The following is a 26,539-nucleotide window of genomic DNA, read 5'->3' as shown; positions in this document are numbered from 1 at the left end:
CCACTCATGCCTAGCTGCCTTGACTTAACCAAGAGCCAATAACCAAGCCTCCCTTCTTTTGACGGTCAGCCGAACAGTCATCATGCCATTCTAGCACTCAGGAAATGGATGTAGATGGATGTCTCTGATTTCCAGGTCAGCCTGGTCTACATAATGAATTCTAGACCAGCCGTAGCTTACACTGTGAGATAACTCCATCTCAATAAATAAATACTTTTCAAAAATGCTCTACAGTCTAGAGTACCAAAGATTAAGATCCAGTATGCAGAGACTGGGGGAAGATAGCTTGGCTTGGCAGGTAAGAGTACTTGCTGTTGCTGAGGGACCAGGTTTGGTCCCTGGAACCCACACGGTGCCTTATAAACACCCATAACTCCAGTTCCAGAGATTCAGATGCCCTCTTCTGACCTCTGGGACATGAGGTACTCATGTGGTACACACATATGCATATAGGCAAAACATTTGTACACATAAATAAATCTAAAAAAAATTAATGTGCAAACATTCAAGATTTGATTCTCTCTATAAAAATAAAACCCATCTGATTAATATGCAAATTTACTCTCTGTAGACCAACGAGCTGTTTTAAATATTTTAAATATTTTGGGCTGGGGAAATCATTCAGTGGAGCACTGGCTGCTCCCCCAGAGGACCCAAGTTCAATTCCCGGCATCCACACAGCAAATCACAAGCACCTGTAATTCCAGTTGCAGGTGATCAACGATGCTTCCAGCCACGCATATGGTGCACAGATACACATACAGGCAAAATACTCATTCACCATAAAAATCAACATTTATACAAAAATGAATGAATTGCCTCGTAATTTACTGTCAGTACATGTTTTGTTTGTACACACGTTTTGTTGTACGTCGTATGCCTATATACCTGAAGTCACATAATAGCTTATTGGGAGAAAACAGCTCTTGAGTGGACTATACAAAGCACTGATCAACAGCAGATTGCAGGAAGTCAAGAACAGAGGCAGAGAAGATGAGAGATGACGGGGAAGCTGAAACTGACCACGGGTGAGAAGCTGTGAAGAGCAGAGGTGAGACTTCAGAATTATAACCCTGGGCTGATGGGAGAGTTTAAGACTTGGGCATTGTGGCTCACACCATTAATCCCAGCACTCAGGAGGCAGAGGCAGGCAGATCTCTGTGAGTTCAAGGCCAGCCTGGTCTATAGACGCAAAGTTCTAGGATGTCCAGAGCTACACAGAGAGGAAACCCTGTCTCAGGGTGAGGTGAGGGGGAAAACTAGAGAGAAGATGTTGGATGACCTAATAAATAGATTGCCCCAAAGCACACATCTCTCCGAAGAAATCCAATCATAGGAAACTAAATAAAATTTCTAAGATGGTTTTTTAGGCAAGGTCTCTCTCGTAGTACAGGCTGGCCCCGCACTTCCAGCTGCATGCTGGCCTCAGCCTCCCACCCTCCCACATGGTGGGTTTACAGGCGTGCCACCACTCCAACTTGTTTTTTAATCCTCAAGTGTGTATCTGTGAATGTCAGTACAGGGTGTGGAACTCTGTAGAGCTGGAGTTCAGATTCTTGTGAGCCACCACGAGGGTGCCAGGAAGCAGACCTGCGTCCTTCGGAAGAACAGCACTCACTCTAAAATAAAGAGCCAACTCTCCAGCCTCTTGCTCTGTTTGAGATCGGGACTCACACTCCTGTGGTTTAGGCTGGCTTCCAATTCAGCAATCCTCCTGTCTCAGAGGCCTCCTGAGTCCTGGGATTACAGGCATGGACCACCACCACCTTTGGTTTTCAGGCTATTATTGACACCACGAATCAATGGCAGCAGGAAACACTTGGAGAAGTTGATTCTATAGAAGAAATCAACCAAACTCGCTTACACCCAGAGCGGAGAACGTGTGCCTTCAGCAGAGATGGCTGGAAATCCTGTTTTGTGTCAGACACAATCGTAAGGTGAATTAGTAAATGCAGATTGCGGTAAACAGTAAAATCCGCCACTGGCATTCGAATTGGCAAACAAACAGTTCATTTTGAATGCACACACTAATTCTCTTGCCAAATTACTTGCGGGCCCCCCACCCCCCAAAAAAGTCTTCTTTAGGGTGGATGAAAAGTGCACAATTCGGTTCTACATTGCCATCTAGTGGTCAAATGAACTCACAGCACTTTCCCCCTAAAAACTGCTCAATAGAAGCAGGTCTCGAGAGACCCTGTGTAAAGAGACAGGGCAACAAGAGCAGTGTGGACACTCGGAATGTAAATTAAAAGCTTTATTGAATAAAAATGTTTTAGGCTAAACAAGGCCATAAGGAAACAGATTATTTTACATCTCTAAAACAGAGCTAAATCTCTACAAATGCAAAGAGGCCGCTACCTTAAACCCACCCCGCCATACACATCATTTGGGATATCAGTTACATATAAGAAATGCACTTGTTTATAATGTTCTAAAGCCTTAATATCAGAGAAAGCCACCTGTGCTCCTCAGGGTTTATCAGCCTGACAGAGTCGCCTGGATGTGGGACTCAGCTGATGAACTGCCTCTAACTGATGCACCCGTGGGCCTTGTCTGTTTTTGTTGTGAGCAATGTCACCCCTGGCCAGGTGGCCCTGGGTGGTGTAAGAAAAGCAGTTGAGTAAGCCACAGAGATGAAGTCAGCTAGCAGTGTTCCCACACGGTCTGCATCAGCTCTTGCCTCCAGGTTCTGGCCTCGCTTCCCTTGACCATGCTGCTGTGCACACGTGGCCTGTGTGTGACCCATGGCCTGTGAGTGGAGACAAACCCTTCCCCTCTGAGTTGCTTCTTCCCAGTGTTTTATCACTACAACGAATCAAAGTAGGACACGGCCTAAGAAGACAGACATAAAAGTGATTTAATGCAACCCTGGAAGAATTATCTGGCCTAAAAATCAATACATTTCAGAGCCAAAATCCACCTCAATCTCGAGGCTTCCCAGCTCTGAACTCAGGTTGTTTTACCTGGAGCATGGTGAAGCGTGATCCAAAAGGTCTTACAGCAACTCAACAGCTTTCTGTAAAGTTCGAGAAACCACCAGAATAGATGGCAAACACCCAGAGTGCATGAAGACACACTGGCATACGCCGCTGATTATCTGGGTACGATGTCCATCTCTCCAAACAACAAAGTATATAGGTTGGTTCTCTGTCTCGCAGGTGTTTGTGAGGTTGGTTGTATTTGTTTTTAAAAAAAAACAAAAAACAAAACTTGCTTCTTATTGTTGATGATGGGCATGTGTGGACAGCTCTGTGCAGGCTGCTCTCTCACCTTTATGTAGGTTTTGGGGACTGAACGCTGCTGTTCCGGCTTCAGTAACCAGCACCTTTCACTTGGCTAAAGGTCGCTGTTTTGTGCCTCAGTGATTAAAAATACAGGGTGTAGGATGAAAAGACAGTAAGCTTCCCCTATCTACCAGAGGAAGAGAATGCATTTAAAAAGCTTGAAAGACTAAATATTTGATTTTCAGCAGTTGAGTACTAAAAAATGAAATTGTAAAAATAGCTACACTGTGCCCTTTATACTAAAGTGCCTCTGGTCATGAGGTGGGCTCCTAAATGTGTTCTGTGTGTCTCTAATTCCACAATGGTCTTTGTAGTGTGAAATAAGCCTCTAAGTATCTAAACACTTCAATCTTGATTTTGGGGAATGCAGTGGATGACAGGCAGCATCAGTGAGAGAAATCCCTGCTTAGCCCTTCCCTGTGAAAATGGAAGGGTTTTTTTTGTTTGTTTTGTTTTGTTTTGTTTTGTTTTGTTGAGGCAAGGTTTCTCTATGTAGCCCTGGCTGTCCTGGAACTCAGATAGACCCACCTGCCTCTGCCTCCTGAGTGCTGGGATTAAAGCTGTGCGCCACCACACCAGGCTTAAAAGATGGTGTTTTGACAATGCACTTAGAATTGGTTTTGGGTGTGTTTGTTTGTCTGCTTTGTTTTTGCTTGTTTTTTGCCTTGTTTTGCTAGCGGGAATTCATTTCCAAAGTTGCTCCCACATGAATGACCCTTGGCGCCAAGCTGCCTGTTTCTGCACACCACTTGATAAAGGGCAGTGAGTTGCTAATCAGAATCTAAGGCTGGCATCATGGCGGCGGGTCATTGCTCATCCTCGTCCTCATCCTCATCATAGTACCGGTTTCTCTTTATCTGTTCCTCCACAGACAGCTCTCGGACCACTTCCCCCTCCCAGAACCCGACATCTTGGGATTTTTGATTCTGGGTAGTGAATTCTTTAGCAGCTGTGGTGTCTACAAAGCCAGACCAATCCGGAGCCTCGGGTTCTAACGGAGACTGCTGTGCGTGGACATGGTTGTCATCTTCAGCTATGTTTGCACCATTTTCTATAAAATTCTCACTCTCCAGCTCAAAAGAACTACGGTCCTTGCTCCTCGGAGCTTCATCGCCCTGCCAGCGTGATTTTCCCACATTCTCTTTCTCCCCAGAGGGTCTGGCCTTTTCCATTTGTTTCCTTTCTGTCGCTATCCCTCCTCCAAACTCCTCACTCTGCTCGGACTCGCTCCAACCTTTCCTGAGAGATGGCGATGAGGTCTTGGGGCTCTTGATGGAAGAGGTTCGAAAGGAAGCTGCTACAGTGAACGGGCGGCTCCTCTCCTTCAGGGACGAAGACCGCCGCAGCTTCTTCAGGTCCAGATCTACATCCTCCGGGGCCTCCGTCTTGCAGACGTCATCCTCCGGAGGCCACTTGGGCTTCGATACTTTGATGCCTTCCTCCAGGGCACTTCCTGAACTGCCCAGCTCGGCTGGCGGAGGCCAGGCGATCCTCAGCTTCTTGGTCTCCGCAGGCTTATCCTCCCTCTCCCTCTGAGAAGAGGCCTTGGCTTCCATACTTGCTGCCAGCACACCGACCTTGGCGATGGGGGCATCTTCTACACCCGGGCTATGGGGGCTCTCCCCTGCATTAGGCGGCTGGGCTGGGCTCCCCAACGTCTCCTCACTGTCGGTTTTGCTTGCCCACAGATCCTTATGCGGCTTGTGCCCAAAGCCCTCGTCATAGTTGCCTTTGGACTTGAAGAGCTGGTTGAAGTGAGGTTTGCAATAGATCCGTCCACGTAAGGATGCATATGTTCCTAGACTGTCACCAAAAGAGAAAACACCAAGTCAGCGAATCACCATGCCCCCCCCCTTTTTTCTTTAATTCAAAGATAGAATCACTAGATAGCCCTAGCTGACCTGGAGCTTATTATGTAGAACAGGCTAGACTTGAAGTCACCTGCCCTGCCTCGAGTGTTGGAATTAAAGATGTGTGCCACCAAGCCCAGCCCACTATATAATAGCTTGTAAAGGCTCATGTAATAGGGGTTGGAGAGATGGCTTAGTGGTTAAGAGCACTGGCGGCTTTTCCAGGGGACCCAGGTTTGATTCCCAGCACCCGGATGGCGGCTCACAGCTGTCTTCAGTGGGTCTGCTGCTTTCTTTTTAGCCTTTGCAGACATGCGTGCAGGCAAAACACCTATATCTATATTTCTTTTTAAAAATTAAATTTAGCCGGGCGTGGTGGCGCACGCCTTTAATCCCAGCACTCGGGAGGCAGAGGCAGGCGGATTTCTGAGTTCGAGGCCAGCCTGGTCTACAAAGTGAGTTCCAGGACAGCCAGGGCTATACAGAGAAACCCTGTCTCGAAAAAACCAAAAAAAAAAAAAAAAAAAAAAAAAAAAAAATTAAATTCCTGGGAGATCTGATGCCCTCTTCTGGTATGTCTGAAGATAGCTACAGCATACTTACTGTAATAATAAATAAATAAATCTTTAAAAAATTAAATTCCCTTTATACCTTGGGATTTAATGGCTTATGGTTCGATAAGGCCACAGGAAGACATTCTGCTAAACCTGGTCACACATGAGGGACTTCGCTAGCGGTTCATAGATCCTAGGCTTCAGTTCTAACACACCACGGCATTAAAACATTCCCAATGACATCATCACTCATATGCAGGACCTGTCAGTGTTAATACAGTCGCTTTTAGTGCCTGTGTTCTAAAAGCCGGAGTTCCTCTGCGCGCCCACTCTGCGGACAGAGGCCTGCTTGGGTCTGGCTCACCTGAGCTTGTTGTTGCAGTAGGAGCATCGGAAACAGCTGATGTGAAACACCTGCTGGTTGGCCAGGAGCCGCTCCATGGGGTACACCGTCTTCTGGCACTCCACGCAGCTCTCCTTTGCCGGCGCCTGAAACTTCTAGAGAAGGAAGCAGACAACTTCAGCCTCAGCACCGATGCCTTGGTACCTGCTGAGATGGGCCTAGGATTTAATTTATCTAAGGGCCATTCTCAAAGGAACTACACCCTGCTCAGATTCTACCGGCTGGCTTGGTAGAGCTGGGAGGCTCTCCTGGATTTCTGTACCAAACCGCGTGGCTGCCCTAAGTGTTGACGCCTTTGAGGTCAGGTGGGCTTGGGTTGTATTGCAGAGCAAGGTGTAGACAGGCTGAGACACAGACACAGGTATAGGCACACGCCCACACGCGATTGCACGGACACAGATACATACACACACACCACAGATACACTGCGGATGGAGAGCTGTAGTTAGAGGGGCAGGGAGGAGAAAATGAAATCTTAACACAGAATGCGGAAGTTTGACTCAAGTGGCAGAAAAGGAGGCAATTTGAACAGTCATGGGGGGGGGGTTCTGACACCCAGGCTGAGGGAAGGTGATCATAACAACCGGGTGTATGTGCTGAGGGGCCAGGGTCTGACGCTCAAGGGAAGGTATTACACTTTGGGAATTAGGGATTGGTATTTTAATTCCAGAGGAGGATCTTTTGTTACTCTCCGGACAGGTTTTATTCTAGTTTTTTAAAGACAGATTCGCATGTAGCCCAAGCTGCCCTCAGACCCATCGGGTTCCCCTGGATGACCTTGACCCTCCTGCCTCTACTCCCAAGTGTCGAGACTGGATGTATACACCACTACATCTAAATGTGTGTAGCATATTTAAAAAAAAAAAAAACTTTTAAAATGTTTACTATTATTTTCTTTTCTCAGTGGACATGTGCACGCGCCACTGTGCACGTGTGTCAGTCACAGGACAACTCCGGGGAGTTCCGTCTCCCCCTTGCCATGTGGATTCTGAGGATCAAGCATAGGTCCCTAAGCTTGGCAGTAAGTGCCTTTACCTGCAGAGCCATCTTGCCAGCCCCAAGCTAGGCATACTTTTAAGCAAACCTTAACTGACACACAGATGGGGTGATTTGTAAGAGAAACAAACTCCCTATTGGGCTTCCAGAAGGAAGCGTGGCCTCCTCAGCGAGCTACATTGTTTATACCGTGTCTGAAAACTAACTTGAAGAAAAGCAATACCCTGGGCAATGTATTCCTTAATGACTATGAATCTGCGAACTACTTGCAAACTGTGCATTAAGAGTGGTCGGCTGGAGAGATGGCTCAGTGGTTCAAAGCACTGACGACTCCTCCAGAGGTCCTGAGTTCAATTCCCAGCAACCACAGGGTGGCTCACAACCATCTGTAATGGGATCTGATGCCCTCTTCTGGTGTGTCTGAAGACAGTGTACTCATATGCATAAGATAAATAATTTAAAAAAAAAATTAAAAATCATATTTTAAAAAAAAAGAGTTGTCACGTTGATCAACACAATAATTCAACTTCTAAAACCACGAGAACCAGGGACTGAGGATGATGCTGAGCTGGCAGAGAGCTTGCCCAGCTCCTACAAAGCCCTGGGTTCAGTGCTCAACAATGAATAAAACTGGGCATGATGGTACAACCCTTGAGTGGAGGAAACAGGAGAGTCTTAAGTTCAAAGTCATCCATAGCTATCTATACAACAAGTTTGGGGCAAGCCAGTGATCCACAAGGCCCTAAAGCCCTCTCACAATATATACAGATTGCTACTGTAGCCCTGATAAAAGGCAGAATTCTAAAGAGATACTGAAAACGTTTACATGATAAAAAGTGTTATGTTATGGATGGTGGTGGGACTCAGAAGCCTCTACTCCTGAATGTGAATGTCCTGACTTGCTCCAACACAAATATGTCAGCCAATAGAGGAATATAGCGTATAGTGACCAGGTAACTCTCACAGGCACCCCCTAGCGGAGCGGGCCTAAGGTGAGCTTGGGCTCTCAGCAGAAAATGTAAGATAATGCAAGTTATTCCCTGGGTCCAGAACCTGAATTTAGCGAAGCCTAAAAGGACCAGATTATGGGTGGAGCAGACTTGAGATTTAAAAAAACAAAAGAAACCCTGTCTCAAAAAACCAAAAATAAATAAATAAATAAATAAATAACTCTAGTTGGGTGTGGAAACTTAGGCCTAGCATCCGAGCACTTGGGAGGCACCTGCAAGAGGACGGTTGCAAACTCAAGGCTATTCTGGTCTATATAGCAAGTGCCCACCAAGCCAGCCACGCTAGAGTGGGACCTCATTGCAAATAAACCATACTGACCAACCAGCCAGCCCTGAAGATAGACATGTAAAAACATCACACTGACTGTTTATTCACTACGGGGACAAAATCAGTGAGGACAGACTGTTCTCCAAGCAGATCTGGTAGGAAATGGAAGCAGAAAACAGACATGAAATGCAAGTGAAGATCTATAAAGCAAAGCATACAAAAACAACAGGCGAACGCTCGCACAGCGTCTCGGGGGCTCAGGAGTAAGAGACAAAGTGCAGAGGAAGGAAGGGTAACCCCCTTCATTCGGGCAGAGTCCTGAGAAGAAGAGAAGTTAAATCACCCAAAGCCAGAGGCTAGCTCAGTGTACCAGTCATGAGGCACTCTGTAACCAGAGTGGCCCAGGTTACAGCAGAGAGCTGTGGGCAGTCACGAGGGCAGTATTTGAATAAAAGGTTTCATTTCTTTTATAGACACAACTGGATTTAAAGGGAGACACTGTTGCCCCGTTTTAATAAGGTTTTCTCTAAAAGGACTAGATGGGTTTTTGTGCATGTGTGTGTGTATGTGTGTGTGTGTGTTTGTTTGTTGTTTTGGATTTATTGTTGTTTTATTTTGCCCAGAAAGCAGGACCTCCATTAAAATGCAGAATAAGGGCTGGAGAGATGTCTCAGCGGTTAAGAGCACTGACTGCTCTTCCAGAGGTCCCAAGTTCAATTCCCAGCAACCACATCAAATCATCTGTAATGGGATCCGATGCCCTCTTCTGGGGTGTCTGAAGATAGCTACGGTGTACTCACATACATAAAATAGATAAATCTTTAAAAAAGAAAACACACACACACACACAATAAAATTTGAGAATGATGGTACAATTGGAGTTACTTGAGAACCTCTCCAAATCACAATTCAAATTGAGTGAGTAATGGGACAAATGTGCTTGTCAGATTGAGAATCATTTTCAGTTGCAAAGAGGGGATCCTACAGTTTTAACAGTTGAAATAGAATTGGAGCCAGGCAGTGGTGGCACACACCTTTGATCCCAGCACTTGGGAGGCAGAGGCAGGCAGATTTCTGAGTTCGAGGCCAGGCTGGTCTACAGAGTGAGTTCTAGGACAGCTGGGGCTACACAGAGAAACCCTGTCTCAAAAAACAACAACAGAAATAGAATTGGGAGAACAAGGGGAAGGGACACTGAGAGCATGTGTGCAGACACATGAATATACACACATGTATGCACACATTCACACACACACACACACACACATGCATACATGCAGGCACGCACACATTCATACATACGCACTCATACAGGCACCATACACAAAGAAGGAACAAACTGTAGCAGGGTGCAGCCCAAGGAATAGAGAGAAGAAACTTGAAAGACAGTGAAGGTTTTGCTCACATTAGGAGGAAAGTGGAAGGCAGGAACAGAGATTAGGTGCCAGGAGCAGGACGCAGAGGCTGGAAGAGACAAATAGGAACCTTTAATGAATACACAGCATTCCATGTGCCCGGAGAACGCAACTGCAGCTGAGCTCCCGCTCAGACTCAGATCCAAGAGTGAGACCACATTCTAACTCTGCCTAGGGAGGCAAAACCCAGCCCCTCTCAGATCCACCTGGGGCACAGCCAACCTCAAAATCAGGATTAAGAAGGTTTTTATGAACCTTCACCCACACAAGGAGTATCTTCCTCATAATTGTTCAGACTGCATTACCTCCTACGCCTGACCCACAGCCGCTTTGTTAGGACTTTATTACCTCCCACATCTGACCTGCAGCCGCTTGCTTTCTTCATTGAAGCCTCCCACACCCAAGTGAGAAGTCACCTCCTCCTTGACATCAACTCCACAGCCTGCTGCCTCACACAACTGGCTGAGCACAGGACCTGCTGCTTCCTGCTGCTTCTGTCCAAGTCTCAGGGCTTTTCTTCTGTTGTTATTTAAGGCTTGTGCATCGAGGGACCCTACACTGTCATAAAAACAACAGCAGAGGCTCCCAGCATGCTCATATGCCAAGTGGTAGCGGCTGTGTTGTGCCTTCCCCTTAATTCTCTGTCCTGGGCGCTCAGCCACTTTTCTGTAATTTCCCCCATGTCTATTCAGGCAACAGGAAGCGTAGTCAATGCCCGAAACGCTCCCATTATCCAAGGTCTGGCATACATCCTGCCCACCCATGCCTCCACCATAGGTTGACTTGACAGAGCCATGCCCAGAACCCTGCCGACATGGGACCGTTAGACAGGCTTCATCTTTATGATATATTCTCTCACCTACTAAGTGTTTTTTTGGTTTTTGGTTTGTTTTGTGTTTTTTTTTTTTATTTCTCTTTCTCTACCTCACTTCTCACACATAGATACTAAAGTATCAGGGATTTCAGATACCTGACCAAGGTTACAAACAGTCAGGGACACAATGAGAATTAAAACCCCTAATTCCTAACTCAGGCCAACGGAGTGTTTTCTAAACACCCCGCGCTGTCTTTGGAGAAGAGGATGGATGTTAATCCAGAACAAACACCCTCACACCCACACATCCAACACATCGGAGTCTTCACTTGATTTCAGATTCAAATGTGGAGATATTATCTTCAGGACCTTCTTGAATGAATGAGGCAATATATAAATATATTAACCAACACAATCTTTACCACGTGAAGAATATTACAGCTCTTCCATTGATGGGCATCAACCTGCTTCAAGTTAGTTTCCAACACATCTACCTGCCTTCATCTGTATCCTTTCAACACAGTATTATGCATGCTGTCAGATGAAGGCGGATGTGCAGGCGGGCATATCCATCAACGAGGGGGTTGGGGGAGGGGAACGGCTGGCAACAAATCCGGAAGTTAGGCCGGTGGACATAATGAAATCGGAAAGAATTCTACCCAGAGGTCAGACCTCCAATTCATCGGATGAATACCGCAAATGCTGTTCATTCTTCCGGTTTGTGCAAAAAAAAAAAAAAAAAACGGTGGCTAGGTAATAAAACTGGAATTCTTTGTCACGCAGTACGTGGCTGAATACCTACCGCTCAGTGTAGCCTGCAGATTCTGAGTGAAACTCTCTGTGACACCGTTCTCAGCACCACTCACATCCCACATAGACTGTCTCCGTAAGAGGAGGTCAGTATGCTGGGACAGCATCTACAGGGTCCTGGTGACCTTCGGTCATGATTCTCCTAGCTTTGTAAAAGAATATGAAACCAGGCTGGGGACAGCAGGGACCTCGCTGGGAAAAGCTTGCTTATCATAAATGGGGTTCTACATCTCCCACACCATACAATAAACCCACAAAACCTCTTATCCCTGCCCACAGAGGACAGCAAGACAGATACGGCAAGGGGCGCCTCGAAGGATGTCCTTCCAAGCGGTATGTGGTGCTTGCTTGCTTTTCTCTCTCTCTCTCTTTCTTTCTTTCTTTCTTTCTTTCTTTCTTTCTTTCTTTCTTTCTTTCTTTCTTCCTTCCTTCCTTCCTCTCTCTCTCTCTCTTTCTTTCCTTCCTTCCCTCTCTCTCTCTCTTTTAATTTTATTTATCTAATGTATAAACGCTCTGCTGCATATACATCTGCCTGAATGATGAGGGAGGGCATCAGATGCCCCTATAGATGGTTGTGAGCCACCATGTGGTTGCTGGGAATTGAACTAATGACCTCTGGAAGAGCAGCCAGTGCTCTTAGCTGCTGAGCCATCTCTCCAGCCCCAGGCTGTGCTTTCTTTCCACATTCATCCACAGGACCATCTGAGGAAGCTGGGGACAAAATGGTGACCCTCAGGGCTGGTCACATTCTTTTGCCTTTTCTTCTCTCTTGGGTCTTGGTCTTTCTCCTACACCTCATCGTTAATCATTGGAAACGCCATGGCCTGATGGTAAATGTCTATAACCTTAGTACATGGGAGGCAGACACAGCAGGACTACAAGTTTAAGGCTAGCTTGAAGTGTACAGTGAACTGAGGCCAGACTGGGTTGAGTAGTGAAATCCTATTGCAAAACAATTTTTGAAAGGTTGTTAAAAACTCCCAGGGGGCTGGAGAGATGGCTCAGTGGTTAAGAGCACTGACTGCTCTTCCAGAGGTCCTGAGTTCAAATCCCAGCAACCACATGGTGGCTCACAACCACCTGTAATGAGATCTGATGCCCTCTTCTGGTGCATCTGAAGATAGCTACAGTGTACTTAGATATAATAATAAATAAATCTTTAAAAACAAAAACAAACAAACAAAAAAAAACTCCCAGAGAACTCTGGTTCAATTCCGCACATCCACATGGTGTTTCACAACCACCTGCAATTACTGTTCCAGGAGATCTGCTGCTTTCTTCTGACCTCCACGGGACCAGGCACACGGCAAACATCCATGCAGGCCAAACATTGGAGAGCTGGGATAAAAGGAGTGTGACATCATGCCCGACAATATTTATTTTTATTTTATGTGTATGAGTGTTTTATCTCCATGTATGTTATGTGCACTGTATGTGTGCCTGGTGCTCAAGGAGGGCATTGGATCCCCTGAACGAGAGTCACTAATGGTTGTGAGCCACTCTGTGGGTGCTGGGAATAGAACCAGGATCCTCTGCAAGTGCTCTAAACCGCTGAGCCAACTCTCCAGCTACCTTCAGTTTTTACATAAAAAAAACTAAACTTTAAAATTATCTGAGTTCCCTGCTTTGGATGCCCTAGTTTTCAGTAACAGACAGGCACTGAGAACAGATCCCCTCCACCTCAGGATGCGTGGGACTCGAAAAGTCTATTTTGAGTGAACAAATGTATTCTTTGCTACATGTAATTTCCCAAAGTAGAGAAGTGACTTCTGATGCAAAGTCTAGAGCCGTGACATGAGACCAGTTACATCAGCAGCTCTTTCCAGACACGTTTACTGAAAGTATTTCTCTTGCTTACAGACTGCAAGAAGACTTTAAGCAAAAGAAAACAAACAGCCCTTAAATAAAGGGGAGGTAAAATAAGCCCCATGCAAGGCTCTGTCCTTTTGAGCTTTGGACTCCCGACAAACAGGAGGAACTAGGCAAGGTGCTTTAGTCTTTCCCACAGGCCTCAAACCCCGAGGTGTGTGTGTAAAGGCTACTGCTAACGACCAGAGACAAAGGAGCCCATGGAGAAAGACACACATTGTCTCTGACCAACCGAGGAACACCTGTGTGATGCGCTCCTACACAGCCCCCTCATCGGCTGGGGGCCTGGAGCCTGAATCAGAAGGGAATTCAACACAGCACTGGGCCAGCATAAACAGCCCTAATTACATCTGGGCAAACAGGTGAGGCCATATTGAGGAATAATGTTTTTTTTTTTTAATATATATTTATTTATTTATTATATAGAAGTACACTGTAGCTGTCTTCAGACACACCAGAAGAGGGAGTCAGATCTTGTTACGGATGGTTGTGAGCCACCATGTGGTTGCTGGGATTTGAACTCCGGACCTTTGGAAGAGCAGTCGGGTGCTCTTACCTGCTGAGCCATCTCACCAGCCCCGAGGAATAATGTTATCAAGGCCAGATATTAGTTCTTGGATAAACCAGGGCTCAGATTCTTCAGTGACACAGAATCCATAACCAGGTCCAGTCTTATTAATAACTGTTTTATACAGATAGGGTCAGTTTCAATGCATAGCCCAGGCTAGGCCAGAATCTGCTCCCTCGTTGCCTTAACATGCGCCACTATCCCTAGTTTTCTTATTCATTTAAGTTTGCAAGTGTGTGGCGGGGGTGGGGGGGGTAGGGATGGAGGGGGCACTGAAACACAGTATAAGCATTCAAAGGACAGCTTGTAAGAGTTGGTCCTTTTCATGTGGGCCTCACGCAGCTTGTCAAGTGCCGTGTCCACTGAGCCATTTCACCGGTAGTGCTAGCAAATTACATGCTGACTTGACACACGTTAGAGTCATCTGGGAGGAGGGAAACTCAATTAAGAAAATGTCGCCATAAGACTGGGGTGTAAACAAGCTTCTTAGTGATTTATTGGGGGTAGGGTGGGGGAGCGGGCAGCCCATTGTGAGGGTGGGGTCACCCTTGGGCTGGTCTTGGGTTCTATAAGAAAGCAGGCTGAGCAAGCCACGGGGAGCAAGGCAGTAAGCAGCATCCTTCCATGGCCTCTGCATCAGCTCCTGCCTCCAGCTTCCTGCCCTGTAGGAGTTCCTGTCCTGATTCCTTCTGTGATGGACTGTGATAACCCAAATAAACCCTCTTCTTCCCAACTAGCTTTGGTCATGGTGTTTCATTGCAGCAACAGTAACCCTAACTAGGGCACTGGTCTTCTTTTCCCACCTCTTTCTTGCAGAACTCAGGAATGGAATCCAGAGTCTCACATATTAAGAAAATGCTCTTTGCCGGGCGGTGGTGGCGCATGCCTTTAATCCCAGCACTCGGGAGGCAGAGGCAGGTGGATTTCTGAGTTCGAGGCCAGCCTGGGCTACAGAGTGAGTTCCAGGACAGCCACGACTACACAGAGAAACCCTGTCTCGAAAAAACAAAAAAAAAAACAAAAAACAAAAAACAAAAAACAAAAAGTATACTTGCGCATGTCTGTGTGGGGTGTGTTTCTGTAGCTGCAGAGGCTCAAGGAAACCAGAGGCGTGAATCTCCTTGGAAATGGAGTTAAGGACAGCTCTAGGCTGCTGGATGTGGTTGCTGGGAATCTAACTCAGGTCCTCTGCAGGAGCTGCTCTTATGCATCTCTCTAGCCACCCCCTCCCTGCTTTAAATCTATTTTTTGATCCAGAGTCACAAGCCAAACATTGACCTTCGGACAGACGGTGCAGGGGAGGTAATCACACAGTATGGCACCGGCTACCAGGCTGGGCTCAGACCTTGGAAAGGTTAGGGAGAACACAGGTATACACTCAATGCCCGTGACTCTGTCCTTTCCTCTCTCCTTTGTTTGCGTTGGTGCCTGGCATAGCCTGCACCTGCGAGCCCTGTGCTTGGACATCCAGCTGCACCTGGAGCCTCTCAGTTCATTTCTTCTGCACCCACTTTCTCTTGTTCCCTTCTTCAGCGTCCGTTCTTCTATAAACCACGCCCTCCTCGTGAATTTCTGCTTCCTTTAAACATCTCTTCTTGTTTTGCTCTCTTTGCTCCTTGACCTCCTAATCTGCCCTTGGGATGCTGGATTCCTCTGCTTCCTCTTTTGGTCCAGACACCCTACTCGGGTTCTGTTTCCTTCATCCTTTTTGTGAACTAAGGAGTTCATCTGCGCACCAATCATGGAGCCCGATGCTCACAGCACATATGTCCACGGTGCGGGAACAGCATGGACTGCCTTAAGCCCAGTCTATCTTTCAGTTTCTCCCAAGCTGAAATCTTTAAAAATGAGCCCAGGGCTCAGCGGTTAAGAGCACTGGCTGCTTTTCCCAGCAACCACAGGGTGCCTCACAACCATCTGGAATGGGACCCGATGCCCTCTTCTGGTGTGTCTGAAGGCAGCTACAGTATATTCATATACAAAAATTAATCCTAAAAATGAAGAAACAAAACCCAGCTGCACAAAGGCACACCCTGAGAGAAGGTCAAGTGAGGAGGGATGTGTGGGTGTCACCAGTTACCACTCCTTAAAAAAAAAAAAAAAAAGATTTATTTATTTATTTATTTATTTATTTATTTATTACGTACACTGTAGCTGTCTTCAGATGCACCAGAAGAGGGCATCAGATCTCATTACAGATGGTTATGAGGCACCATGTGGTTGCTGGGATTTGAACTCAGGACTTTCGGAAGAACAGTCAGTGCTCTTAACCACTGAGCCATCTCTCCAGGCCCCAGTTACCACTCCTAACAGGAAATGGCTCTGCACTGACCAACATGCACTTACAAGTCTATTAGCAAGTCTATTAACATGAAGTGTAGGTGGGAAAACTGATTGTTTTTGGATATGTGTGTGTTGCTGTGTGTGTGTGTGTGTGTGTGTGTGTGTGTGAAGGTGCGTGTGGAGGTCAAAGGTCAATGCCAGGTGTCTTCCTCAGTCACTCCCCATCTTCTTTATTTGGCTAGACTGGATGGCCAGTGAGCCCCAGATATTCTCCAGTCTCTGCTTCTCCAGCACTGGGTTTACAGTCCTGCGCCTCCACGCCCAGCTTTTTATCGGGTGCTGGGAGAGCCAGATCCAGGTCTTATGGCTATGCTGCAAGCGTTTTTATTCCACTGAGCTACCTCCGCAGCTCCTGCCCTCGCCTTTAATGTGATGTTCTGTGTATGAGTGCTTTGCCTGCATGTACAGATGTGCACCACACACCACATGCATTCCTGGTACCCCAGGAGGCCAGAAGAGGATAGATGGTAGACCTCCCAGAACTGGAGTTACAGATGGTCGTGAGCCACCATGTGGGTGGCAAGAAGTGAACCTGCATCTTCGGAAAGAACAGTAGGTGTTCTAACCAGTGGGCCATCTCTCCTGCCCCTGAAAGTAACTCTGATGCATATCCCTACTGGCATTACATCTAGGAAAGCACAAACAGGCAATGCTGAACAGAGCAATAAAAACTGCAACACACACGGCTGCAGAGATGGCTCAGTGGTTAAGAGCACTGACTGCCCTTCCAGAGGTCCTGAGTTCAAATCCCAGCAACCACCTGCAATGGGATCCTATACTCTCTTCTGGTATGTCTGAAGAGAGTGTACTCATATACATAAAATAAATAAATAAAATCTTAAAAAAAAATACCTGTCCAGGACACATACCAACCAGTAACTTAAAAAAGCAATCGGCAATACTTAAGACTCAGAGAGCAAGTGCCACCGTACCTTCGCTGTTTTGGAAGGAGAACTTTCCGGAAGACTGGAGGTCCTGACGTCAGGACTCAGCGGCTTAGGGTGCATCGGCTGCTGGGCCTCGCTCTTCACCTGGGAGTTACCTGGTTAAGTCACAGAAGGCAGGCATATTAGAGTAGCTCACACAAGCCTCAGGATTTTTGAAAAAGCAAAACATGGGTACTTCCCACCAGGGACTGACTGGTCCTTTTAGCATCAGGAGAAATACTGCTTCTCTGTTGAAGAAGGGCTAAACTGAAGGTGTCCTAGGCCCCCGCAGGACTCAGGCTGTCAGTGAGACTTTCTCGCCCTGCAGCACACAGCTGGGACCCAGACCGTGCAGAACAACATTCTGCTCGGAAGCCTTAGCCCCTTCTGAAGGCTGTGTATAGATTTTGATATGTTCCTGGTGGTTTGCAACCCGAGTAACTTCCAGGCTGGGAAAACGAGGGACTATACGTCGAGTGTTCGTCAGTCATTCTTTGAAAAAGTTTTTGACATAGGAGATATCTCCTGTGTAGCCCTGGCTGGCCCGGAACTGTAATAATTATCAAGAAAACCTTTTCATTCTTTTATCACGGGGGGAAAAAAGCATGCTGGCCACACTGGTGCACATCTCCAGTCCCAGCACTGGGGAGGCAGAGGCAGGTTTGAGTTTGAGTTCAAGGCCAACCTGATCTACAGAGTGAGTTCCAGGACAGCCAGGGCTTCAGAGAGAGACCCTAAATACTAGAATCAGAAGTGGTCCCAGTATCATAAGCGTGTGGCTCACGTAGGCCTGGAAGGCAGGAGAGATCAACCCCTCTACACAGTGAGCTCCAGGCCCACAGTGTGTAGTGAAACTGTGGTCAAAATCAGAGATGGCGGGCCGGGTGTGGTGGTGCACACCTTTAATCCCAGCACTCAGGAGGCAGAGGCAGGCGGATTTCTGAGTTTGAGGCCAGCCTGGTCTACAAAGTGAGTTCTAGGACAGCCTGGGCTACACAGAGAAACCTTGTCTTGAAAAAACCAAAAAAACCAAAAAACTAAAAAAAAAAAAAGAAAAAAAATATCAGAGATGGTAAGAGCCAAGTCAACCCCAAACCTCTTTTTTTTAAAAAATGTATTTATTTTTATTTACATATGAGTACACTGTATCTGTCTTCATATACACACACAAGAAGAAGGCGTCAGATCCCATTACAGATGGTTATGAGCCACCGTGTGGTTGCGGGGAATTGAACTCAGGACCTCTGGAAGAGCAGTCAGTGCTCTTAAATGCCGAGCCATCTCTCCAGCCCCCAAATCTTTTACCTTTGAGAAATCAGGCTTAAAATACTCCAAAACAGGATAAAAATATGAAAATTTAGCACTTAAGTAGAAAAAATCCTTAGGCCTTTAAAATGTTCTTCCAAAATTAATCAATCCCTCTTGAGCAACCTCTGTCAAAGTAGAATGTCAAGGTCACCGGCTTACGTAGCTTCAGGCGTGGAAGAGTCTGGTACACACAGGCTAAGTTCAATGAGAGAAGCCTTGTTAAAAGTATTCTTTCAGTGCGGGCTGGAGCAATGGCCCAGCAGTTAAGAGTGCTGGCTACTCCTCCAGTCCCAAGGGATCTGATGCCATCTTCTGGCCTTGATCGATACTACAGGCTTGTGGTACACAAATGTAGTTCAGACAAACACCCATGCACAATAAATGAAAACCTCAAAAATTTAAATATTCTTTTTCTCTCATGTTAACCATATTTAATTTTTTTTTTCTTTTTGGCTTTTCAAGATGAGGTTTCTCTGTGTAGCCCTGACTGTCTTGGAACTCACTCTGTAGACCAGGCTGGTCTTGAACTCACAGAGATCTGCCCGCCTCACCCTTCCTAATGCTGGGGTTACCAGCGTGTGCCACCACTGCTGGCTAACCGTATTTAACTTCTCCCTAAGCTATGAATGTGTGAAGGGTGATCCAGCACCAGCCCTCAACACCCAAACCCTGATGAGACTGGTTGCTAGGTTTGGAACAGACAATAGCAGGGGGGAGGAAGACCCTGCCACAGAGCTCAGAGCAAATGCTTACAGGTGTCATCTTCAGCAGGGACAGAGAGGGCCACTAGGCTATTCTCAGTTGCAGAAACCTGCAAGAATAAAAAAGATTAAGGAGGATTAAGAAGCGCATTAAAAATACAAGAGCAAACCGGTGCCAGTGCCATAAAATCCTGCTGACTCCAGTTAGTCACTGGCAGCCTGCGGGGAAGTAACGGCCCCAGAACAGCTGAGCATTTAAACAACAGGCAGCAAAATGTCTTTTATGAGGATATTAACGTGCCTCTCAATTACAGAGGAACACTAGAGCAGACAGCACTCAGCTGCCAAGCCGGTATCATCTCCCTCATAAAGAACTTTCAAGCCATATCTTAGGAAGAAAAAAAACCCCGGCGTTAAGAACAACACCCCCCCCCCCACTCAGATGGCGCCAAGTACACTCCGTGGCAAGGGAAAGGAAAGTATTTAAACCCATGGGTTATTCTTACTCTTATTTTCCTGTTCGAGTGTTTTTTATGGAAAGGTTGCGACTTGGGAGGTGGAGGCAGGGGAATCGGGAGTTGAAGATAACCCCCTGCTATATTGTGAGTTTGATGATAACCTGGGCTACAGTATACCCTGTCTCAGAGAGAGGGGTAGGGAGAGGAGAGGAGAGGAGAGGAGAGGAGAGGAGAGGAGAGGAGAGGAGAGGAGAGGAGAGGAGAGGAGAGGAGAGGAGAGGAGCCAGTCGTGGAGAGAGGGCTCATTTTAAAGACCCAGATTTAATTCCCAGCACCTACATGGTGTCTCACAATCATCAATATAATACTCTAGTCTCAGGGGATCCAGCAACCTTTTATGACCACTTCAGGTATCAGGAACAAACATGGTGTATAGACATACACGCACTCGCGAGTGTGTGAGTATGGGAAAACAGACCAAAACACTGCCATACCTTGGGGAAGGGTCGGGGTTGGGGTGTGTGTGTCTGTGTGGGATCAGGTTGGGGAAGAACAACAAAAACCAACAAAATTCTGTTTTTGTTTTTGTTTTTAAACTGGAAGCAGATCCTATGTATAGTGCTGATGCACACCTTCCATAGCTAAGGTCGTGATGCAGGATTGAATAGGTGGTACCAAGTGTATATGTGTGTGTAAATATATATATATATATATCTCAAGGTGTTTAATGAGCTGGAGACTACAGGGCTGGCCGACCACACCTGAATGCCAGCATCCCCCCTCCGCCCCAGTCTCTCTTCACTGCAGGAATTCTGCCTTGGCAAAGGGTAAATCAGAGTAATCACAGCTGACATTTAGCGAGTGTTTACTACAAGCCAAGTATGGCACTGATGGCCTCACATGCAGCATTTCATTTGATGACATGAAATACTTTTTTCTGAAAGCCGTGCTTGGTTATAAAGAGGCCGTTGCTGCTGGCAGGTCGGCACATGCCCGTAATTTCAACACTTGAGAAACCACAGAGAGAGGAGGGGCCAGAAATTCAGGGTCATCCTTGCTAACACAGCCTGGGCTACATGAGACCCTGTGACCCAAAACCAAAACCAAACAAGACGCTCAGCTCTTGAGAATCTGTCCGTGCGCCTTTCCTGGGATATTCTCTCCCCTTTAACCCGGTCCCCTTGAACCTGTGGGGGTACACGTAACGCTGACATCACTGCCCACCGGCAGACAGACGACATGAACTCAGAAACTTCCAGGCAGGAGTATCGGAGACCATGCTCAGACATCTCCTTAAAGGAAGAATAGCAGCTTGACAAAGCATGGTATTTCAACAAAGTTTGCTTGGGGCTGCAGAGGTGGCTCTGCAGTTACGAGCACTGGCTGCTCCTTCATAGGACCTGGGCTCAATTTCCAGCAACCACAAGGCAGTTCTAGACGACCCAAGGCAGTCTTCCATTCTCAAAGGATAAATAGCGCCCCCTCCCACTTTGTGTGTGTGTGTGTGTGTGTTTTGCTTTCTTAAAGAACAGTTCCTGTAGCACTAGCGTCCTTTTGCAGCAGACCGAAGTTCAAAACAGTGCTTAGGCACTGCTTAGCACATGGTGGCGAGGTGCGCACCAAGGCTCTGAAATCCCACAGACTTGGACACAGCCATGCTCGCAGACTCACAGGTCGTGCGGGGAGAGTATCCGCTCTCTGCCCCTTTCCTCCCCACCCACTCTCCCAGTTATGATTCATCTCACCCCGTGCTCCTTTAGGCTGTAATTAAAATGTTCTGATCTTGCCGTTCAGCCTAGAGTTCTCATTTCAAATCAAACCAGCAGGAGGACGATCAGGAATTAAGCACAAAACACAGAATTAAAACCACGTGACCGTGATTTTTCAGATAAGTATTTCTTCAGAGACGCACCTTAGGTAATAAAGGGGGGAGGCATTTTTTTTTTTTTAATTTACAGACTATAAGGAAAATTCCAAACATATCTGCTGGTTATATTTGAGAAACAGCTTTCACTAGGCAGGCATGGGGAACTACACCTTTAGTCTCAGCACTCAAGAGGCAGAGGCAGACATATCTCTGTAAGTTTCAGGCTAGCCTAGTCTACCCAGCAATTCCAAGCCATCCAGGACTACAGGGAGAGAACTTGTCTCAAAAACATTTAAAAAAAAGAAAGAATGAAGAAGAGCCCACTTATGCAGCTTATTATTTATTTTATTATAAGATCCTGTTTTATTTTCTATGTAGGAGTGCTTTGCCTGCATGTATGTTATGTGCAGTATGTATGCTCAGAAGAGGGTGCTGGCTCCCCTGCAATTGGAGTTACACACAGTTGTGAGCTGCTATGTGGGAGCTGGGAATTGAACCCTGATCCTCTGAAGAACAGCCAGTGCTCTTAGCTATGGAGGCATCTCTCCAGCCCAGTCTGACATGGATTTGAGGAGTCTATGGTTGCCAAGTATGCTGTCTACATAAAGTTGTTACCTGCTGCAACTAAGTTGTCCGTCTAATTGTGATTTGCTGAAACAGTCCCCATGCCTTCCCACCGATGCCTGATCAGCCTAGAAGGCTTTTCCAGATCTTACCCTGGCCTCTTCCTCCTGCCTGTCTCTCATTCCTGACTATTTACACGAACGCCTTGCCAAATCAATCAAACAGCCATTCCTAAGAGGTCAGTCCTGGGTCTCTGCACTCAGCTATGTCTGCGTGTGTCTATTCTTCTTATTCTTCTTATTCTTCTTTTTAATATGCCACTTCTCCACACCCTTGGCCTATTCCTGTACATTCCTCAAGGCTTGGCTCAGACACCATTTTCCTGAAGAAGTCAGCTTAGCTAGCTCTAAACTCCATGGCCCTACCATAATGATTCTTGATAGTTAACATGCTGGAGGGCTAGCCTGATAGTGTTCCTGCACATGAAGGCCACATGGCTTGGGGAGGAAGGGGGGGAGGGGAGGGAGGAAGGGAAAGAGAGAGAGAGAGAGAGAGAGAGAAAAGAGGGGAGGGAGGGAGGGAGAATCTGAATAAGAATAAATGTTTGTGTGCATTTTTCTGTTTTAAACAGACTCACTATGGCCTCTGGCCTTTGCTTCCTTCAATGCTTCTAGGGTTACTGGGTATTTGCTACTGTACCTGGCTTAGCCCTTAGTTTAGCCCCCATTATGTTAATCAATTATTATATGTGTGGGGTGAGGACATACCACAGCACACACTGGGAGGTCAGATCTCTCTTGCAGGAGTTGAATCTCTCCTTCCATGGTGCCAGTGCTGGGGATTGGACTCAGGTCCTCAGCTTTGCCTGCACGGACCTTCTCTGGGAAGCTGACTCGTGGCCTGGCCTTTAGTTTCTAAGCTTTGCAGTTCCTATGCTTAACAAACCGCCTAGGAGCCAGCACTCGGGAGGCAGAGGCAGGGGGATTTCTGAGTTCGAGGCCAGCCTGGTCTACAAAGTGAGTTCCAGTACAGCCAGGGCTATACAGAGAAACCCTGTCTCGAAAAACCAAAAAAAAAAAAAAAAAAAAATCGCCTAGGATTCTAAACTGCCTCGAGTGAGCCCTGGAGATGTGACTCAGTGGTAGAACACTTGCCTAGTGTGCCTTGGGTTAATCATTACTGTAGCAAAGCCAAGACCAAACAAATAAGAGTGTTGTCAAGGGCTGGAGAGATAGCTCAATGGTTAAGAGTACTACTGTCTGATCTTCCAGAGGTCCTGAGTTCAATCCCCAGTAACTACATGGGGTCTTACAACCATCTATAATGGAATCTGATGCCCCCTTCTGGCATGCAGGTGTATATGCAGATAGAGCACTCAATAAATAAATAAATCTTTTTTTTTTTTTTTTTTAAAGGAGTAATGTCAAAAGCTTGTAGTCTCAGTGATTTAAAAAGCCGAGGCAGGAGGATTGCTGGAATGTACAAGTTCAAGATGAGCCTGAGCAACAGAGACCTGAAAACAAATTTAAAACAAAACAAGCAGGCTGGAGAGATGGCCCAGTGGTTAGAACACTGGCTGTTCTTCCAGAGGTCTTGAGTTCAATTCCCAGCAACCCCATGGTAGCTCACAACCATCTTGTGGTGGCTTATAACCATCTTGTAAAGTGATCAGATGCCCTCTTCTGGAGTGTCTGAAGTCAGCTACAATGTACTTAAAAATAAATAAATAATTCTTTAAAAAAGAAAAAAGGACAAAAAAACTCCCCCCAAAACCCAACCCTTTAAATATATATATATATATAATATATATTTTTTTTTGTTTGTTTGTTTGTTTGTTTTGAGACAGGGTTTCTCTGTGTAGCCCTGGCTGTCCTGGAACTCACTCTGTAGACCAGGCTGGCCTCGAACTCAGAAATCCGCCTGCCTCTGCCTCCTGAGTGCTGGGATTAAAGGCGTGTGCCACCATGCCCGGCTTTAAGTATATATTTAAGAAGTATACCTGAGTGCTTTAAAGATAATATCTCAGGGCTGGAGAGATGGATTGAAGGTTTAAAGCCTTTGCTGTTCTTGCAGAGGACCCACATCTGTAACTCCGAGACTCCTTCTCTGACTCTGAGGGCACCAGCCACTCACACGGTACACATACACACAACCAGGCAAAACATTATACACGTTCAATAAAGTCAATCTCAAACAAGTTTTTAAAAATAAAAATTACATCTCTGGTTTTATAAACGGCTTTAGTTTTTCGCTTTCTGGGCATTTGCTGAGCAAAACAATTTTCCAGTGAAGACTCATTACTTGGTCAGCTATAAACTGCGAAGCTTCCTAACTGAAATTATGTGACCTGCAAAAATGACAATCTGCCCTGGCAGCTGCCACCAAATTCCTAGACGCTGCAGCCTCGAGTCAGACTTTCTAATTTTAACCACCTAATTTAGAACACATGCCTCCCTGGCGACTGGACACCGGCGTGCCGACCTACCTTGCTTCCTTCCTGATGGACGCTGCAGGCCTCGGGACCTGGGGGCACATTCTCCTTCTGCTCCCATTTATGAGTTTTGCTTTCACTGGTTTTCAGCTCATTCTACAAAACAAAAAAATAACCCGTCAACTCAAAACGCCTACCATCCCAGTCTCTGCACAGCCATCCTTCAGACAGACGTGGCAACGTTAAAAGAACGTATTCTTCTTCCTAGAACTCAGGTCAAATCAACACACCCCCCACCCCCACCCCGTCACAAGCAAACCCGCTGACCAGTGAAACGACCAAAGCAGCTGTGCGGACGCATACCTCCGAGTTAAATATCTCTGTGCCTGTCTCAAACTGGATGCTCATCAGAAGACAGACACACCCACGTGGATGGACCCCCACCCCCGGCCGCCCCCAGCACACCGCATTCTCGTGATTCTCTCTTCTAGCAGCACAGCTTGTGAAAGTGCGAAAGCCTGTGAGTGTTATCCAGAAAAGACCATTCTGGAGCAGAGAGAGAGAGGATGCCAAGTGCCAATAATTAGGAAAATATACTGACCATAGATACAAATGCCCGGCCTGGAAAGAAAGACAGGGATGATGGATGCATATAAAAAAAAAAAAAAAACCGCAATTACACCAAGTGATACCATAAACACTCTTTTTCTATGGAGCTTTCGGAAGCAAGTTTTTCTCCTAAGATTCATAAAAACACACTTTGACCAGTATTTCATAACAGAACCTCACATTAAAAAAATAAACCAAACCCCATGTATTTGTGCTGCAGTGAGAACTCGGAGTAGGATGTGAACTAACCTACTAATTCAAAATAAAATCAACCAAGGGGGAGATGAAGATGGACTTGCTCTACCTCTACTGTGCCCCCACGTCCCTTTTCTCTCTTTCTGACAGGCTCTCACGTAGTCCGTGCTGGCCTCAGACTTACTATATAGCCGAGGATAACCCTGTGAATTTGAGTGTCATCCTTGCGCAGGGGCCAGGCTAATCTTCTCTGTATCATTCCAATTTTAGTATATGTGCTGCCGAAGCTAGCGCAACCCTGAATTTTTGATCCCCCTGTCTACACCTCTCAAGTGCTGGAGCGTCACTGCATTCAGTTTGTTTGATGTGGCCCTGGTGGTTAAAATTAAGACTGTGCACTAGGCTACATTGACTGGGCTACATTTCCAGGCCCTCTCTCTGAGTCTTTAGGCGCAGGAGGAAGGAAGCCAGGTAAAGCCGCGGGGTAACCAAAGTGGGCGGGGCGAGCTTGCTACAGTCAGCTTCTCAAGAGTGGGGCAGTCTCTGCTCTGGAAGGGTGCCTATTAGGAAGACTGCAGGCTGCCCGAACTGCACTAACTTACTGTCTGTCTGTCTGTCTGCCTGCCTGCCTGCCTGCCTGACTCTGAGCTCCCTCTAAGCTGCTGCTGAGGACAGTTGTGTCCTGTGAGGAATTAGAGACATTCTTTGAGGATGAGATAAAACGTACTTTTCACAAGAATTTCCAAAGACTTCTCAACTCTCCCAGGAGTTCTTATTTAGAGATAAGATCTCTGCAGCCTGGCTGCCCGGGAAATGACTTCAAATGATCATCCATCCTATGCTGCTTACACCCTTGAGGTTTTGTTCCGTTTTTTAAGGGGGAGCTAAGGATGTATAGCTTAGCTGGTAGAGAGCTTGCCTGGCATATATAAAGCCCTGGGTTCCATCTCCAGCACCCATAAAACCAGGTGTGGTCTCACAAGCCTGTAATTCCAGCTCTTGGGAGCTGGAGGCAAGAGGATCAGGAGTTCAAACACCAGGCTTGGCTACATAGGCAGTTTGAGGTCAGCCTGGGATAAAGCAGACCATTTCGAAATGAAGAACGAAACCCCAGCCAGGTCATCGGGAGGATGCTTTGCTACCGTCATGCCTGCTGCTCCTGCCAGTGTACAAAACGCCAAAAAAAAAAACCCCAAAAACAAACCAAACCAAACAAACAAAAAACCAAGGTCACTGGACAGGTTCTCCCACCCGAGGAGTCACCTGGAATTTTTGTTTGCAGTAGGAAGGCACAGA

At 46.5% G+C, this 26,539-nt stretch overlaps 1 protein-coding gene and 1 non-coding gene across 2 annotated transcripts in view; both read right to left on the bottom strand.

The window, feature by feature from the left end:
- Nucleotides 1-2,239: 2,239 nt before the first annotated feature.
- Lima1 (LIM domain and actin binding 1) overlaps nucleotides 2,240-26,539 on the bottom strand; it is a 90,288-nt gene continuing 65,988 nt past the window's right edge. The window contains exons 7-11 of the mRNA XM_021183417.2: nucleotides 24,494-24,595; nucleotides 19,172-19,229; nucleotides 17,117-17,226; nucleotides 6,053-6,186; nucleotides 2,240-5,087 (exon numbers count right to left, since the gene is read on the bottom strand). Coding sequence (XP_021039076.1) covers nucleotides 4,091-5,087; nucleotides 6,053-6,186; nucleotides 17,117-17,226; nucleotides 19,172-19,229; nucleotides 24,494-24,595 — 1,401 coding nt within the window. The 3' untranslated portion in view covers nucleotides 2,240-4,090. The remainder of the gene's footprint in view (nucleotides 5,088-6,052; nucleotides 6,187-17,116; nucleotides 17,227-19,171; nucleotides 19,230-24,493; nucleotides 24,596-26,539) is intronic.
- Nucleotides 25,431-25,537, bottom strand: LOC115029530 (U6 spliceosomal RNA). The gene has a single exon (XR_003835091.1). It is a non-coding gene; the product is annotated as a U6 spliceosomal RNA (small nuclear RNA).

This window comes from Mus caroli, unplaced genomic scaffold (assembly GCF_978045245.1).
Source record: "Mus caroli unplaced genomic scaffold, Mus_caroli_1 scaffold_16, whole genome shotgun sequence".
NCBI lineage: Eukaryota > Metazoa > Chordata > Mammalia > Rodentia > Muridae > Mus > Mus caroli.
This window is presented reverse-complemented; position numbering and strand designations above follow the sequence as displayed.